Source organism: Trichomonas vaginalis, chromosome III (genome assembly GCF_026262505.1).
Source record: "Trichomonas vaginalis G3 chromosome III, whole genome shotgun sequence".
Classification (NCBI taxonomy): Eukaryota; Parabasalia; order Trichomonadida; family Trichomonadidae; genus Trichomonas; species Trichomonas vaginalis.
In genome coordinates, this window is record NC_067205.1 from 20,988,655 (window position 1) to 21,002,887 (window position 14,233).

The 14,233-nt window shown below is 36.0% G+C and overlaps 8 protein-coding genes and 1 pseudogene across 9 annotated transcripts, besides 1 other annotated feature; all 9 read left to right on the forward strand.

Annotated features, from left to right (window-relative positions):
• Window positions 1-3,670: 3,670 nt before the first annotated feature.
• On the forward strand, window positions 3,671-4,444 carry TVAGG3_0737970 (ribonuclease H protein family; the record flags this gene model as incomplete). Its single annotated transcript, XM_001305260.2, has 1 exon — window positions 3,671-4,444. One exon carries the CDS (start codon window positions 3,671-3,673, stop codon window positions 4,442-4,444), a length of 774 nt encoding a protein of 257 aa, XP_001305261.2.
• A 323-nt stretch (window positions 4,445-4,767) lies between these two features.
• TVAGG3_0737980 (uncharacterized protein) lies at window positions 4,768-5,025 on the forward strand (the record flags this gene model as incomplete). The annotated part of the gene is made up of 1 exon (XM_001305259.1): window positions 4,768-5,025. One exon carries the CDS (start codon window positions 4,768-4,770, stop codon window positions 5,023-5,025), a length of 258 nt encoding a protein of 85 aa, XP_001305260.1.
• A 588-nt stretch (window positions 5,026-5,613) lies between these two features.
• TVAGG3_0737990 (phage tail repeat-like family) lies at window positions 5,614-6,447 on the forward strand (the record flags this gene model as incomplete). Its single annotated transcript, XM_051244768.1, has 1 exon — window positions 5,614-6,447. The coding sequence occupies one exon, from the start codon at window positions 5,614-5,616 to the stop codon at window positions 6,445-6,447; it is 834 nt and encodes a 277-aa protein (XP_051091355.1).
• Window positions 6,448-6,951: 504 nt separating this feature from the next.
• TVAGG3_0738000 (serine threonine-protein phosphatase family) lies at window positions 6,952-7,194 on the forward strand (the record flags this gene model as incomplete). The annotated part of the gene is made up of 1 exon (XM_051244769.1): window positions 6,952-7,194. The coding sequence occupies one exon, from the start codon at window positions 6,952-6,954 to the stop codon at window positions 7,192-7,194; it is 243 nt and encodes an 80-aa protein (XP_051091356.1).
• Window positions 7,195-8,494: 1,300 nt separating this feature from the next.
• Window positions 8,495-14,233: part of a mobile genetic element that runs on past the window's edge.
• Window positions 10,864-11,016, forward strand: TVAGG3_0738020 (uncharacterized protein; the record flags this gene model as incomplete). Its single annotated transcript, XM_051244770.1, has 1 exon — window positions 10,864-11,016. One exon carries the CDS (start codon window positions 10,864-10,866, stop codon window positions 11,014-11,016), a length of 153 nt encoding a protein of 50 aa, XP_051091357.1.
• TVAGG3_0738030 (phage tail repeat-like family) lies at window positions 11,392-11,616 on the forward strand (the record flags this gene model as incomplete). The annotated part of the gene is made up of 1 exon (XM_051244771.1): window positions 11,392-11,616. One exon carries the CDS (start codon window positions 11,392-11,394, stop codon window positions 11,614-11,616), a length of 225 nt encoding a protein of 74 aa, XP_051091358.1.
• Window positions 11,857-12,913, forward strand: TVAGG3_0738040 (annotated as a pseudogene). Its single transcript has one exon. A coding segment is annotated over exon 1 (1,057 nt).
• On the forward strand, window positions 13,339-13,797 carry TVAGG3_0738050 (DNA/RNA polymerases family; the record flags this gene model as incomplete). The annotated part of the gene is made up of 1 exon (XM_051244772.1): window positions 13,339-13,797. One exon carries the CDS (start codon window positions 13,339-13,341, stop codon window positions 13,795-13,797), a length of 459 nt encoding a protein of 152 aa, XP_051091359.1.
• On the forward strand, window positions 13,943-14,206 carry TVAGG3_0738060 (uncharacterized protein; the record flags this gene model as incomplete). Its single annotated transcript, XM_051244773.1, has 1 exon — window positions 13,943-14,206. The coding sequence occupies one exon, from the start codon at window positions 13,943-13,945 to the stop codon at window positions 14,204-14,206; it is 264 nt and encodes an 87-aa protein (XP_051091360.1).

The following is a 14,233-nucleotide window of genomic DNA, read 5'->3' on the forward strand; positions in this document are numbered from 1 at the left end:
TCTCGGATGGTCAGTGGCATGACTTCAGTTACACGATCAATGTTCCTCGTGGTGATGCAGAGTACACAATCTTCGTTGCAGCAATGGACCAGACACTTTCTAAGTCTAACGAGGCTACACTTTCATTCAAAGCACAGCGTGCACCAGCAGTCAAGATGTTGAATGAGATGCGTCAAGCATATGGTGCAAGTGAAACAATGGTTTTGTCATCAATGCTTATGGACTTCAACGAAAACAGCACAATCTCATTCTGTTACAGCATTGATGGTGAAGATAAGAACTTCATCTCATATGTTGAAATATACGACAACATGACATCAGGTATTGTTAATTACAACATTACACTTCCAAATTCTAAGAATGATCACTACTTGATTCTATGGGGTGAGAACGAACTAGGGCATGTTTTATGTCCTTATAATGAGATATACATCATTGTCAGTCAAGCACCAGAACTCAACATTACGAACACACTCCTTGGTACATACTACAGCCATGCATTCATCGAGGTTGATGTCAGTGTATATGATGACACTGAAGGATATGTTTACTGCAAGATTGATGATGGTAAGGAATTCAAAATCTCAAAACTTATCCAGAGTTTCTACGAGATTGAAGAACGAGTTCTTCAAGTCGAAATCAAAGAAGGAACTCTCTCAGAAGGTAGCCATTCATTGAGCATCTTCATGAGAGATGAGTTCGGAAGTGACTCAGTAGCTGTTGTTCATAATTTCGAATATTCACTTTCTAAGCAAACACCAGAATTATCAGTTGAAAGTAAAGTTAAAGGATACACATATGGATATTTCGAAAGTATTAAAATCAAATGCAAGGCTAAATCATTTAACGAAGGTGACAAGATTTCTCTGAAGATCAAATTGAATTATGATGATTATTTCACAATCCATGAGTTTTCATCAGATTCAACTAGATATATTTTGAGTAATGATGATGAATCGAGTGATGGAATACTTGTTTATGATTATGATCTTAAGATTCCTCCGTCGGATGGTTTCTATACAGCTTCGATCAAAGCTGTCAATCAAGATGGAATAGAATCTAAGATCACATTTGTTGACTTCGAAGTCAGAAGACTACCTGGAATCGAATTCACACAACCATTCCGCGTAAACTACAATAGTGACGAAACAATTGTTGTTAGTGGACATGTTGTTGATTACGAAATTGGACAAGATATCGATATCTTCTACAATGTTGACAATGGAAACAAGATATTTGTTGATAGAGTCAAAATTGATGGTGAATATAAGTCGAAAGAGTTCAGCTTTACAATTAATCCATCACCAGATGTCAACATTCACTCTTCGAAAGTTTGGCTTGAAATAAACAACAAAGTCATATATCAAACAAATGGAAACTTCCTTGTAAACTCTCCTCCTCAGATATCTTTGCTTAACAGCACACAACTCCGTAATGTATATTATGATGGAGACCATATCAACTTGGACTATAAGATCAAAGACAACACACAAGCAGTTGTTTGTTACAAGTTCGACAGTCGTCCAGAAACATGCTTCAAAGATACAGTTTACTCATACGAACGTGAATACAATTACAGGAAGCAAATTTTAGTTGATCAGACAGTTCTTTCACATGATGAACACACAATCACTATTTATGCACGTGATGAATTCAAGATGGAGTCAGAAATCATCACACACCGTTTCACACTTAGTGAAGGAAGTTCACCAGACATCACAATTGATGGCTTTGCAAGACAATACGAGTACAACTTCTACGAGAGCATTTATATCAAGGGCAGTGTTATTGACACATCACCAACAGAAGGTGGCAAAGTTACAGTGTATTGTAGATTCAATTTCAGTGATCCAATTCCTTTGCACGAGTTCGAAAGTTATGGTCACTCACATAATTTCGAATCATATGTTCCTGTTCCAAGGAATAACTCTAAGTATTTCATTGTTGTTTATGCAGTTGACAACATGGGATCACACTCTCGCGATTTCAGACATGATTTCAAAGTTCAACACAAACCTTGCATCAAACTGCACAACTCCATCGAACACTCATACATGCCAGGTGACAATGTTACAATTGAAGGCTTCGCTGGTGATTTCACACCAGGAATGTCTCTTAACATATTCTACCAGCTAAAAGGAAAAACACCAGAACGTATTGGAACATTTGAAGTCAATCCTAATCTGACAACAAATGTTTTCTCATTCACAATCCAAGTTCCAGACGAAGTTACTCCTCAGTCTCTTAAGATCTGGGCAGAAGATAGAGGAAAAGTTGTTGCCACTCTCGACAAAGGATACAGTGTCATTAACCTTCGACCGATGTTGAAGATCACAAACAAAGTCAACCAGCGATATTACAACCGAGGCTTCATTGATATTGAATTCCGTGTTTGGGACAACACTCGTGTTAGGCTATGGTACTGCATTGACGATGGTCGTGAAATCAACATCACAGACTACATTGAATGTAACGGTGAATGGAAAGAAGACTTTGCACAAATCGAACTTCCAGCAGGTTTCTATGAATTTGGTTCACACAAACTGTATATCTTCGTTCGAGATGAATTTGGCGCAGAGTCAGCAGACACTCCATACGACTTTCTCCTCATCGATCAGAATGCACCAGATATGGAATCCTTAGTGTCGAAACTAAGGAAGAATACGAATATAACGATATAGTTCTTCTTCAAGGTCGTGTTCGAGATATCGATCCAGGTGACAAGATCTCAGTCAGTCTTCAACTTAACAGACAAGGATACAAAGAAATATTCAGCACAATTTCAACAGGTGACTGGCAGTATTTCAACTATTCATTCTCAGTTCCTAAGAACGATGGTCTTCATATCGTTACATTCCAAGCACGAGACAATATGTCAGCAGCATCACGTGCATCTTGTTACAAGATCAAAGTTCGACGTCCTCGAGGAATCTCTATGCGAAAACAACTACCTAGTTATGCTGAACCATCACTACCGATAGAGATCGGAGGTTATGTTGTGCCTTCGACTTTCAAGCCAGAAATTACTAAAGTTCGAGTCATGGGACGATTCGGGAACTCAGGTACAAGGTTCTATATCGATGTATTCACAATTCATAATTCGATGTCAGCAACAGATTTCAATTTCAATTTCACAGTTCCTCGAGATGCGAAGAGTGGCATTGTCGAAATTATATTCGACGATGACAACAATGATACAGATGTCTTAGAGAATTTCACACAGAATATTATCATCAATGAGCGTCCCGAGCTTAAGATTCTGAAAGATATTGGTGAAAGATTCCCAGCACATGCATTCATAGACATTGACTCAGAAATCAGAGATGATACTAAAGCAAATATTCGATATAAGATTGATGATGGCGAAGAGATGAATGCAAGTGATTTTATTGAATGCCTTGGAAATGATAAGCGTGTCCGTACACAGATAGAGATCAAACCAGGTTCACTTACATTCAGGAAGCATACAATCACAATATATGCAGTTGATGAATATGGATTGACATCAAATTCTACTACCTACAGTTTCTATTATTACAATAGTAACACACCAGAACTTACTGTGACAAACATCGAAGAAATCTCAGATCACACATTCAAGATCACAGATAAAATCACAATTTCTGGTATTGTTGATGATGCAGATATTGAAGACAATCTTCGTGTTCGAATGAGATTCGATTATGAAGAATTTGAAATCATTCATTCATGTTCATCTTCAGATCGTGATCAATGCAAGAAATTCAATTACACATTCAACGTTCCTCGATCGACAGGAAACCATGATATTATCTTACAAGCACTTGATGATAGAGATTTTGTATCCAAAGATGTCAAGATTAACTTCAAAGTTGAGAAGCATTTTGTTTCCCCTGCAAGAACTCCTGCAAGTTTCCCAGTCTTTCCAAAAATACCTACAGGATACACAGGAAGAACGACTTACACAACAGCAATCACAGCAGTAGAGACATTCATAACAGATATCAATGGTGACATATTCGTCACATACACTGACATCATCACAACATATGAAATCACAGTTATCGATCCAACTACTGAACAAGTTGAAATTGGCTTCTTACAAACCACTTTTGGAAAGTACATTCTTTGGCCAATCATCGCTTGCATTGTCATCATTGCTGTTGTTATCATTATTGTTCTGGTCAAATTGAAGAAGAATCAAAATGACGAAAGTTCAACTGATCTCGCAGGAAACAACGAAGAACAGTTTGAAATGGAACAAGAAACAATTATCATTAGCAAGACAGAAGAGAGCATGGTAACAACCGACAATCCTCTTTTCACAACACAAAACAGTGCTGCAGCAGATGATCCATTCCATGAAGATTTCGAAGACAAAGGTGGTCTTTTCTCCGATTCAGATAATGGTGTTGTAGATGCAAACATTGATCAAAGTGACAGTGATATTGTTGATGATGGCTAAGAAATCAAAACTATTCAATTGTAATCAATCTTGAATGTATAAAAATCTAATTTTTAAATATTTTGATTATAATTTAGAATTTTTCAATAATACTATATTTAAAGTTCTTCCATTAAGCTATGATGCAGCTTATTATCAATTTGAACGTGAAATTATTCTAATAAATGGTTCAACACTATTATAAGTTTAACGACGGTGAATGACATGCAAATAGAGTGAACACACCATTATTCATATGTCATAGTTATCATTTCTGTTACATTTATAATTGTTTTAATCATAATAATTCATCTGATAATATAGACAACGCAGATCCAAATAACATGGATGAAGAAATAGCAGTTATAAGTAAAACAGAAGATACAATGATGATTTATGATAATCTTACGTTTACAGGAGAAAATGATAAAGCGGCAGATGATACTTTTAAAGAGGACTTCGAAGAGAAAGATGAATCCTCCGAAGACCAAGAACAAGAACAAGGTGAAAGCGATAATGATGACTCTAATGATATAATTTGTTTTTTACGAATAAATCTTAGGTGGTTAACTTCTTATTTGCTGGATCTATTATTCATCTAATAGTAATAGAAGTGTTTCTTAATAGTCTTATTCTATAATTACTGAGCAATTGAATACAAAATTTATTTTTAATTGATCTGTTCCTGTATTTTACTAAAAAACATCTTAATTTCGTATTAATATGGGTGTGGTGCCAAGCATATTCTAAATTAATAAAGAATTGTATGAAGTTCAATAAGCCAACTAACAATGTAACTGTAAAACAAGTGTATTTTTGATTAAGTTGGTATACATATCATACACATTGAGTATCATCCCTTAAAAATCAATCTAAAAATAATTAATTTGGTCAGATGAACATTCAAAAAAAAAAAAAAAAAAAAAAAAAGGTAGTGGGGCTTCCAGGCACTTCGTGCCCTCTAGCCCCGAAGATGTTTAGTATAAATGAAGTTTTTATTCGGAAAATTGTTAGTCTTCTGGTGTGAATTCGGAGGACTCTTCTTCTTCCTCCATTGCTTCTGGGAAGAAGCCTTCTTCTGGGTCGAAAACATTATATAATGTTTCACTTTTCACAAATTATATATGTTTTCATGTTTTGTCACTTTTCTGTCACTTTTCGGGTAAAAACATTTTTATTATTATATATAAATGAATTTTACAAAACCTCCGTTACCGTTCTTTGGAAATAAGAGTAAATGTAAAGATATTATATTGAGAGAACTTAAGAAACTACCGAATGGTCTAACATTTGTAGATTTGTTCGGTGGAAGTTTCTATATATCCCATTTGTGCCATACAATATTCCCAGACTCAAAGATTATATGCAATGACTTCGACAACTATATGGACCGTCTCAAACATATACCAGACACAAACAATATATTGAAAGAGTTAAAAGAAAAGATACCTATAGGTAAGATGGAACGTATACCATTAGATAAGAAAAATATTGTGAGAGAGGTTTTGAAAAAAGCAGAATATATAGACTGGAATAGTATATCTGCTAGACTATTATATAGTGGTGCTATAAGAGTTCATGACATTGAAACACTTATGTCAAAAGTTTTATATCTTAACTATACAAATGTTTTCAAAGAGGACATAGATAAATATATAGAGGGTATAGAGTTTGTGAGATGTCATTGGACAGATTTGTATGAAAAATATAAAGACAAGGAAAATGTTTTCTTTATAGTGGACCCGCCGTTCTATAACACATGGGATTTTCAATACCAAGTAGACTGGACTTTGAGAGACTCTTTAGAAACTTTAGACGTTTTACATAACCATCCATGCTTTTACTTTACATCCGATAAAAGTGGTTTGGAAACCGTTATGAGATGGTTAGAGGATATACATGACTATGAGTTTATATATGACAAGATAGAATATGAGAGAGGACCTATAAACTGGAGAAAGTGTCATAACAAAGAAATTTTATTAGTAAGTAAATGTGGTTTGAAATCGGACTACTTGTTTTAGGTTTTTTCCATTGTGTCATTTATTTATTTGACGTGGCAGAAAAGTACAGAGAATATGAAGATGAACCAATGCCTGCAAATGTTCAGTATATGTACTCGTAAGAGATATTTTTATCTAATATTAAATGGACGCACAGAACTTAGCGAATGCACAGCAACCTGGACAACCAAACCCAGAGAATATTCCAAATGAAGTTAGAATACAAACTGCAATGGCAAACTATGGTCAAGTGCCAACAGATGTACAAATGCAAACTGCCATGTCAAATGACGCTGCGTTAGGTTTGCCACCATGGTATGCAAATATGAGATGGAAAGAGTTTTATACAAACCCTGAAGTGGGATATAACAACTTTATGCAGATGACGCGAACACAGGAGTTGACCCAGAATATGTTTTCTACCAGAGGAGAAACAGAATGTATGAGCTCCAGTTAAAGAATGCTATGGAACTCAACAGGAAACGTAAGAGACTAGGCGGACATTAGATTTTTACATATAGTAAAATGGGTTTCTTCAGTAAGATAGGAAACTTCTTTCGAAATGTTGGAAGAGGTATATGGAATGGAATAAAAACCGTAGGAAGAGGAATTTGGAACGGAGTCAAAAATATTGGTAAAAGAGTAGGTCAGTTTGTTGGTATTATACCTAAAGACCCTGAACCAGAAGAACAAGCTCCTGTTATACAACAGCCTGAACCTGCACCACAGTCTAGTTGGCAACCAAATCCAACACCTCAACCGTATTAAAAAATTATATTTTTACGTTCGATAGTAGTTGTATATGAAACTAAGTTCTAAGTAAAACGCATGGTATAATGGAATTATTCTTTTTCTTCATCTGTAGTAAACCATACTTGAAAGTCTGAAATACTTCCACTTGGTGGTTCGTATAACTTTGTAGGTTTTTCGTAAAAGTCATTTGCCAAGCATAAGAAAGAGTTTTGGGCGCCAGAAAATGAAGCATGAAAATAATAGCAGCTGGGTCGAAACATCTTTAAATAAATATGGTTCATCTCTTGCATATCGACTGTAAATATTTGCTAAAGGAAGTTCGACTTTCTGATTTAACATTCTTTGCAAATAATACCATGACATTGCAGTGAATTCTGTATATATTTGTTCGTCTTTCTTTGGATTGTCTTCGTAGATTTGAAATGACACTTGTGAATTTTGTTTGTCATATACAATTCTCACATAAAGTGTGCTCTCGGTATTTGCATATTCATCAGCATATTTTGCATAACATGAATTTATTTTATCTTCTATATTTTTTAACGCAGTCTGTAGAGAAGATGAAAGGTCAACTTGTATTAGCTCAATTTCTTCCCACATTTTTCGTTTCCCTTCAGATATATAATCTATATGAAACCTTACAATAAATGGAAAACTTTTATCTTCTACAGACACAAACTTCATTCTACGAAAGCCAATAGCTTTTGTGACAGATGGGTCTCTTAGCCATCTTAATGGGTAGTCAAACGATAGCCTTCATGCTTTACGGTCTCTGTCTCAAACTTTTGACCGACATTAGTAAAAGTTCATCTAATGGTTTAGTTGTAGCAACTCTTGAATTTTCTTTTTCTATTGAAAGCATATTTTATCTAGAATAAAAATGTCGAAAGATATTGCTTCCATGAGAGAAATACAACACAACCGACAACTCATTATGCAAGCTCTAAATAAGAACACAACAAACTTTTCAAACTATTCTAAGATATCTGAGTCATTGAAAGAAGGAAACTTAAAACTGACATTAAACCCAATGACAGATGAGTTTCTATTTCAAGACAAGAAGAACAATACTGTCTGTATAAATCCAACAAAAGGAACTTTAAACGAGAAACCTATAAATGAACTTCTTTTGAAAGCAGATGTTGACAACAAAGCTGACAAAGAATATGTAGACGATGCAATAGCAAAAGAAGAAGAAAGAGCTAACAATGCTTATGCAACAAAAGAACATACTCATCCTGAACTAGCAGACAAAACATATGTTGACAATAAAATGTCAAGTGAAGTGACAAGAGCTGAAAACGAATATTCTAAAAAGACTCATACACATTCTATATCTGAAATAACAGACTTAAACGTTAGCCTTGAAAATAAGGTAGATAAGGGACTTATGGCTAGTGCGTTAGAGAAGAAAGCAGATAAGGAATATGTTAACGAAAAAGATAAAGAAATTATAGAAAGGGTTGACTGGTACCATGAATGGACATCGAAGACTTTTAAAGTTAAAGCCGATACAGGATGGGTTTCAGGATGTTTAGACCTTAAAGCAGATAAAACTTATGTTAACGATGAGTTAGAGAAGAAAGCAGACAAGAACCATACACATACAAGTTTTACAACTGTTGCTATAGAAAGTATTGAAGGAACGGTTGACGTAACTGGTGGGGATGTATTATATTGTAAACCTCCTAACTTTCCACACGGTTTAACATCGGATGACGACATAACGACGATGAGAAACATTAGATGTAAAGATGTTTATGTCATGAAGGATGAATATAATACTAAATTCACTGCTCAAGATTTATATGACAAGAAAGCAGACAAAACAGAGCTTCAAACATTAAAGACAGAAATGCTTCAAACATTATATCCTATAGGCTCTATTTATACGTCAATGAACTCTACCAGACCAGAAGTAGTACTTGGTTTTGGAACTTGGACTCAAATAGTCGACAGGTTTTTGTATTGTGCAAACTCTTCAAAGGAAACAGGTGGAAGTAAAACGATTTCAGGTGAAAATTTACCTGCACATAGTCACTACATAGATTTAAGTACATCTCAAGCAGGTTGGCATAAGCATAAATTTTGGGATTGGTCAGCAATGAAAAAAGGTAAAGGATATGATGTTAAAGACGACGTTCAGTTTGCTATAAATTGTTTCTGGGGTGACACTCAGGGAGATGGAAACCATACACATCGCGTTTCAGGATATACGCAAACAACGGGACAAAGTAAAGACTACATGCCACCTTACATGACAGTTTACGCATGGTATAGAAATGCTTAGTCGTCATTTTCAACTTCTTTAGCATATTCGTCAGGAGTTGTCTTATATTTGTTAGGAACTGTCTTTGAAAGTATACCACCTTGAACTTTGACAAGTTTGAAACGAGGTCTGACAATAGTAGTTTTATCTTCTGCTTGCAGTGTGTACATTTTGCCATGTTTGCCTAAAACTTCATAATATTCTCTTGTATACTTTCTTCTATTTTTACGAACACGAATGTGAGTACCTGTCGGGTTCCCATTGTTGTCATAGTCAATAGTATTTTCATATGGGTCGCGTTTAGGTATTTCTATTTTTACTTTGTCACCTTTCTTAAGTTTGAAGCCCGGCATTCTTTCTTGTTTGTCTCTTTTGACTAAATTATTAAATATATAGTCTTTCTCTAAGTCAGGGTTGTTTTTCATTTCTTCAGGGGAGTGGTTTCCCAAACCTTTTTGTTTACGGTTATTGTAAATATTTAAAACTTGTCTCATCTTTGCCATGGAGAAGTGTCTATATTTGTCGTCATATGACATTTCATTTGCTTCACCACCTTGTGGTTGGTTTAAGTCTCTTAACATTTTTATACAACCGTCAATGACACAAGAGCAGAATGGTTTTGGTCGACAATGAAATATTGGTTTACATTTTTTGAACGCAGATAGTTTTTTACATCATCTGATTTGAAAGAACTTTCACAGTCAGATGTCAGTTTTGTTGGATGGTATTTGTCAACGAATATTGTCAAAGCTGCTAAGATATCTAAAATATTTTTGGACTGTAATGTGTATGGCTTCACAGTATCTTGTGTTTTGACCGACAAATATTAGCCAGTATGGTGGTCCATCTTCTCTATACCTCGGAATGTTTTCCAAGATATCCATAAACCAAGCATTTGGTGTTGAACTAAAGATTTTTATCATGAGTGCTTTCTTTGTTGCCTTAGAAACATAGGGGTCCTTGTTCGGATTCGTCATTTTTTAACCCATAAGAAATGGGTTTATTTGGCGCATTAGCAGGAGTTGCATCCAGATTTTTGCCCGCAGTGGGAACAATAGCCAGAGGTGTATTTGGAGTTGGAAGGAAGATTTTGAGTACATTAGGTATACTTAAAGAGAAAGCACAACCTATTATACAAACTGTACAGAAAGGTTGGGATGTAGCACGAGATGCAGCAAATCTTATTCCAAATCCTGAAACAAGAGGAAAAGTTCAAGGATGGATGGACAATGTAGGAAGACAAGCAGGAAACTATTATAACAAAGCAAATGACTACTATAACCAAGCAGGACACTATATGGACCAAGGTGAAAGATTCTTTAACAGAGGATATAACCATGCACAACAATGGGTAAACAATAACCAACCTCAACCGCCTCAAACGTGGGGAATGTAAAGTTTTTTACTGAGATGAAATGAACAATACAGCATTGAGACAAATGGGTTCAAGATGGATTTGTCGACTTCCAGCAGTTACACAACGTGTTTGTCAAGTTCTTCCTATACCTCAGGAAGTTTTAGACCGACTTAAAAAACAACAACAACCAGTTGAAAACAAACCAAACTAAAATTTTTTACTGAGATGAAATGACCGAAGAGTTGAAACGGTAGATTTGACACCACAAACAAAAGTTCAGAACCATTGTCAAAACCTGTCAAAGAACTTACAGATGAAGAGAAAAATTCAATAATAGAAAGTGCCAGGTCTGGAAATACAAACCCTAACTATAAGTCACTTTTCATAGAAATGGAACGGCTAGTATTCAAAAAAGAAACAGACTCTCACAAATAAAATATTGAAGTCTGAAGGAGCTTTCGAGACAACAGATGGAAAAGTTTACTTCACTGACCAACAGTTCATTATAGAACATCTCATTGACTTAGAGTCGAAATATTCTAAACTTTACAACAAACACAAAAAGTTGAAAGGAAAACAAAAACAAATGGCATATGATATTTATGAAGATGTTGACAACACAACTGTTCCTGCAGGTGAGGTAAAGTCAGAGGAACCAAAAAGTGACGAAAAACCGATAGAAGAAGAAAAACCAAAAACTGAAGATAAACCAAAACCAAAGTTTAGTTTGGAAACTAAACCAAGTCAACCTTCATTAGCTGGTATGGGTTGGCGTCAAAGACTTATGGCAGCAGGCGGTTATGTTAAGTAAAGAAAAAAACATTTTTTTATTTTTATAAAAATGCCCCCATATAGAATGGATAGAAAGTCTGCTAGAATAAAAGCAGAGTTGCAAAGATATGGTTGGAGAGTTTCGAAGAAGTTTAAATATAAGAAAGGAAGACCCATAAAAGTCTATGACAAACTGGCTGGTCTTCGCTACGAAATGGATTTGGAAACAGCACGTGCAAATTATCCAAACAGACTAGAGAGGTTAGAAGAAGAACGTCTTATGGACATGCCTTTCGATGTTAGTGAACCTCAAGTTGAAGGACACGACGGCTTTGCCAGATTCTACTGGAAACATGACGAACAATTGCATCCTTTGAGAAGGAAAAAAGGAAAAGGTGAAGACGCACATGCTCCCATGGAAAGAACAAGATATGCATATGAGAAGTATCGTGAAGTTAGAAGTCAAATTACATCTAGTCGAACCTTTACAGTAAACTTTGACGAAGGAAAGAACAAAGAAGGCTTCATGGGTGTACTTGCTGCCATACAAGATGGAAATAAGAAAGGATACAATCTCAGATTGACCATAACAGATTTGGATGGTCACATTTACTATGCAAATGGCAATGAACAAACAGCTGCAAAACTTCTTGACGCTTTCAAGACTACAAAGAGAGAACAAATGGTTGACTCCGACTCAGACATTTTGAATGCAATTGAAGGAATTGCAAGTGTCAAGTTCGAATGGTACCAACCTAACCCTCAAGCAGTCAGACAACATGCTGGATACTTTCCGTTCATAAATAAGTCTGACATTGACTTGACAAGGTATGGAATTTACAATTCAATTGAAACAATTGTCAATGAACCTTGCATTCTTACATGTCTCAGGAACTCTGGTCTTGTTACAGATGAGAAGATGAAGTATCTTGAGTCATGTGTGAAGACAAGGTACATGCTCAGAGGTCAATTGGCTAAAATTGCACCGTTGGCAAATGTGAATATCCGAGTCAACATTCCGACTGAGAAAGGTTCTTCACATGACGACTATGTTGTTGACAAAGACTTACCATGGTTGAAGATTGTAATTGTCCACAACCACTTCATGTTGAACGAAAGTCTTACAAACCATTGTTCGGAAAAGGCAAGTGCAACATTGTCAGAGCTGTTAACATTCTTTTCGAGAAAGGTTTGTTGGAACCAATTCCAGATGACAAGCTGACAGAAACTTTTGTACCAAAAGACGAAACAAACTTTTCACTGTTAGCAAGACCAAAAGTTGTTCCAGACAAAGTTCTAGTACAAAAGAAGTACACAGTTCCAAAAGGAGTTGGATTGTTCGGATACCAACCTGAACCAGAAGAACTTCCAATGAGGTTGCAAGAACTTCAAGATGCTATAAACAAACTCCATTGAGACATCCAATTGACGTCAAATTGTATTGGAGAGCATCTGAGTTAGGTCAGAAGGTTTTATATGAAACAGGTTGCTTCGACGATGTTTATGAGATAACAGGAGAAGTTTCTCAGAAGATAAGAGACTCGCTTGAATTTCCAAAACTGGTCCGATTGGATGCGATAAGTTCGACTCAGATGAAAAAATATACTATGTCGACCTTAACGCCGCATACATGAGGTTCGTCCAATATATCCCGACTGGAATTCCAAACGAAGATGGTGAGTTCCCGGGAAGGAACTATACAGTTGGAAAAGTCATACAACAACTGTATGATATTAGGAAAGCTTCAAACCCCAAACTTGCAATGACACTCAAATTGCTTATGAATTCGACATGGGGATATTCCATTAAGAAACCTCAAGAGATGAAGAGTAAACATTATGAGAAGGTCGACAACTTTGTTGAAAGGTTTTCTCCTTTTGTTTTGAAGTACGAATTCACTCAAGGTCAAAGTGGCTTAGTAACCACATTAAAACCTATTGTCGAACATTGGTCTTACCCTCAGTTCGCAAAGGCAGTCCTTGACAACTACAACAAATTCTTCTCGGAAGTCAAATCCAAAGTGAAGGTTTACTATGAGAACATCGATGCACTCATGACGAACGAAGAAGGCTATAACAAACTCATTGAAATGGGCATGGTCGGTGAAAAGATGGGTCAATTCAAATTGGACAAAATTTTCACCGAAGTTCATGTAATATCGAAAAGGAAGTACTGGGGTGTTAAAGAAGATGGTGAAATAGTTAAACATTGCATGAAATAAAAAATTTTTATTCGAATTTGAATCGGACAGGTCGAGTTACACCATTCTTGGTCTCAAACTCATATATAACCTGTTTGTTTGTATTTTCGTCGACTATGGCACGAGACACAAACATTGACCAAACGGACAAAAAGTGTCATTTCAGATGGTCACGCAGCCAATCGCATTCGAGCACTTCGAAGAAGCCTTACGTTCCAAGGGAGAGGGTGTCTGGTGCAAGGCAGAGGTCATGAGACTCTACGAGCAGTACATCCTCAATGCCTGGGAGGACAAATCGTCCTTGGATTGGCAATTCTACCAACTCCTCTGGGACGACCTCCTACGCAACTGGGATGACGAAAGAGTTCAATTCAGGGGTCAGGAACTACTTGTCCAAATTCTCATTAATTTAAGCTACTTAACTAAATAAACACCTAAATTTACTCGGGGTTTCCCC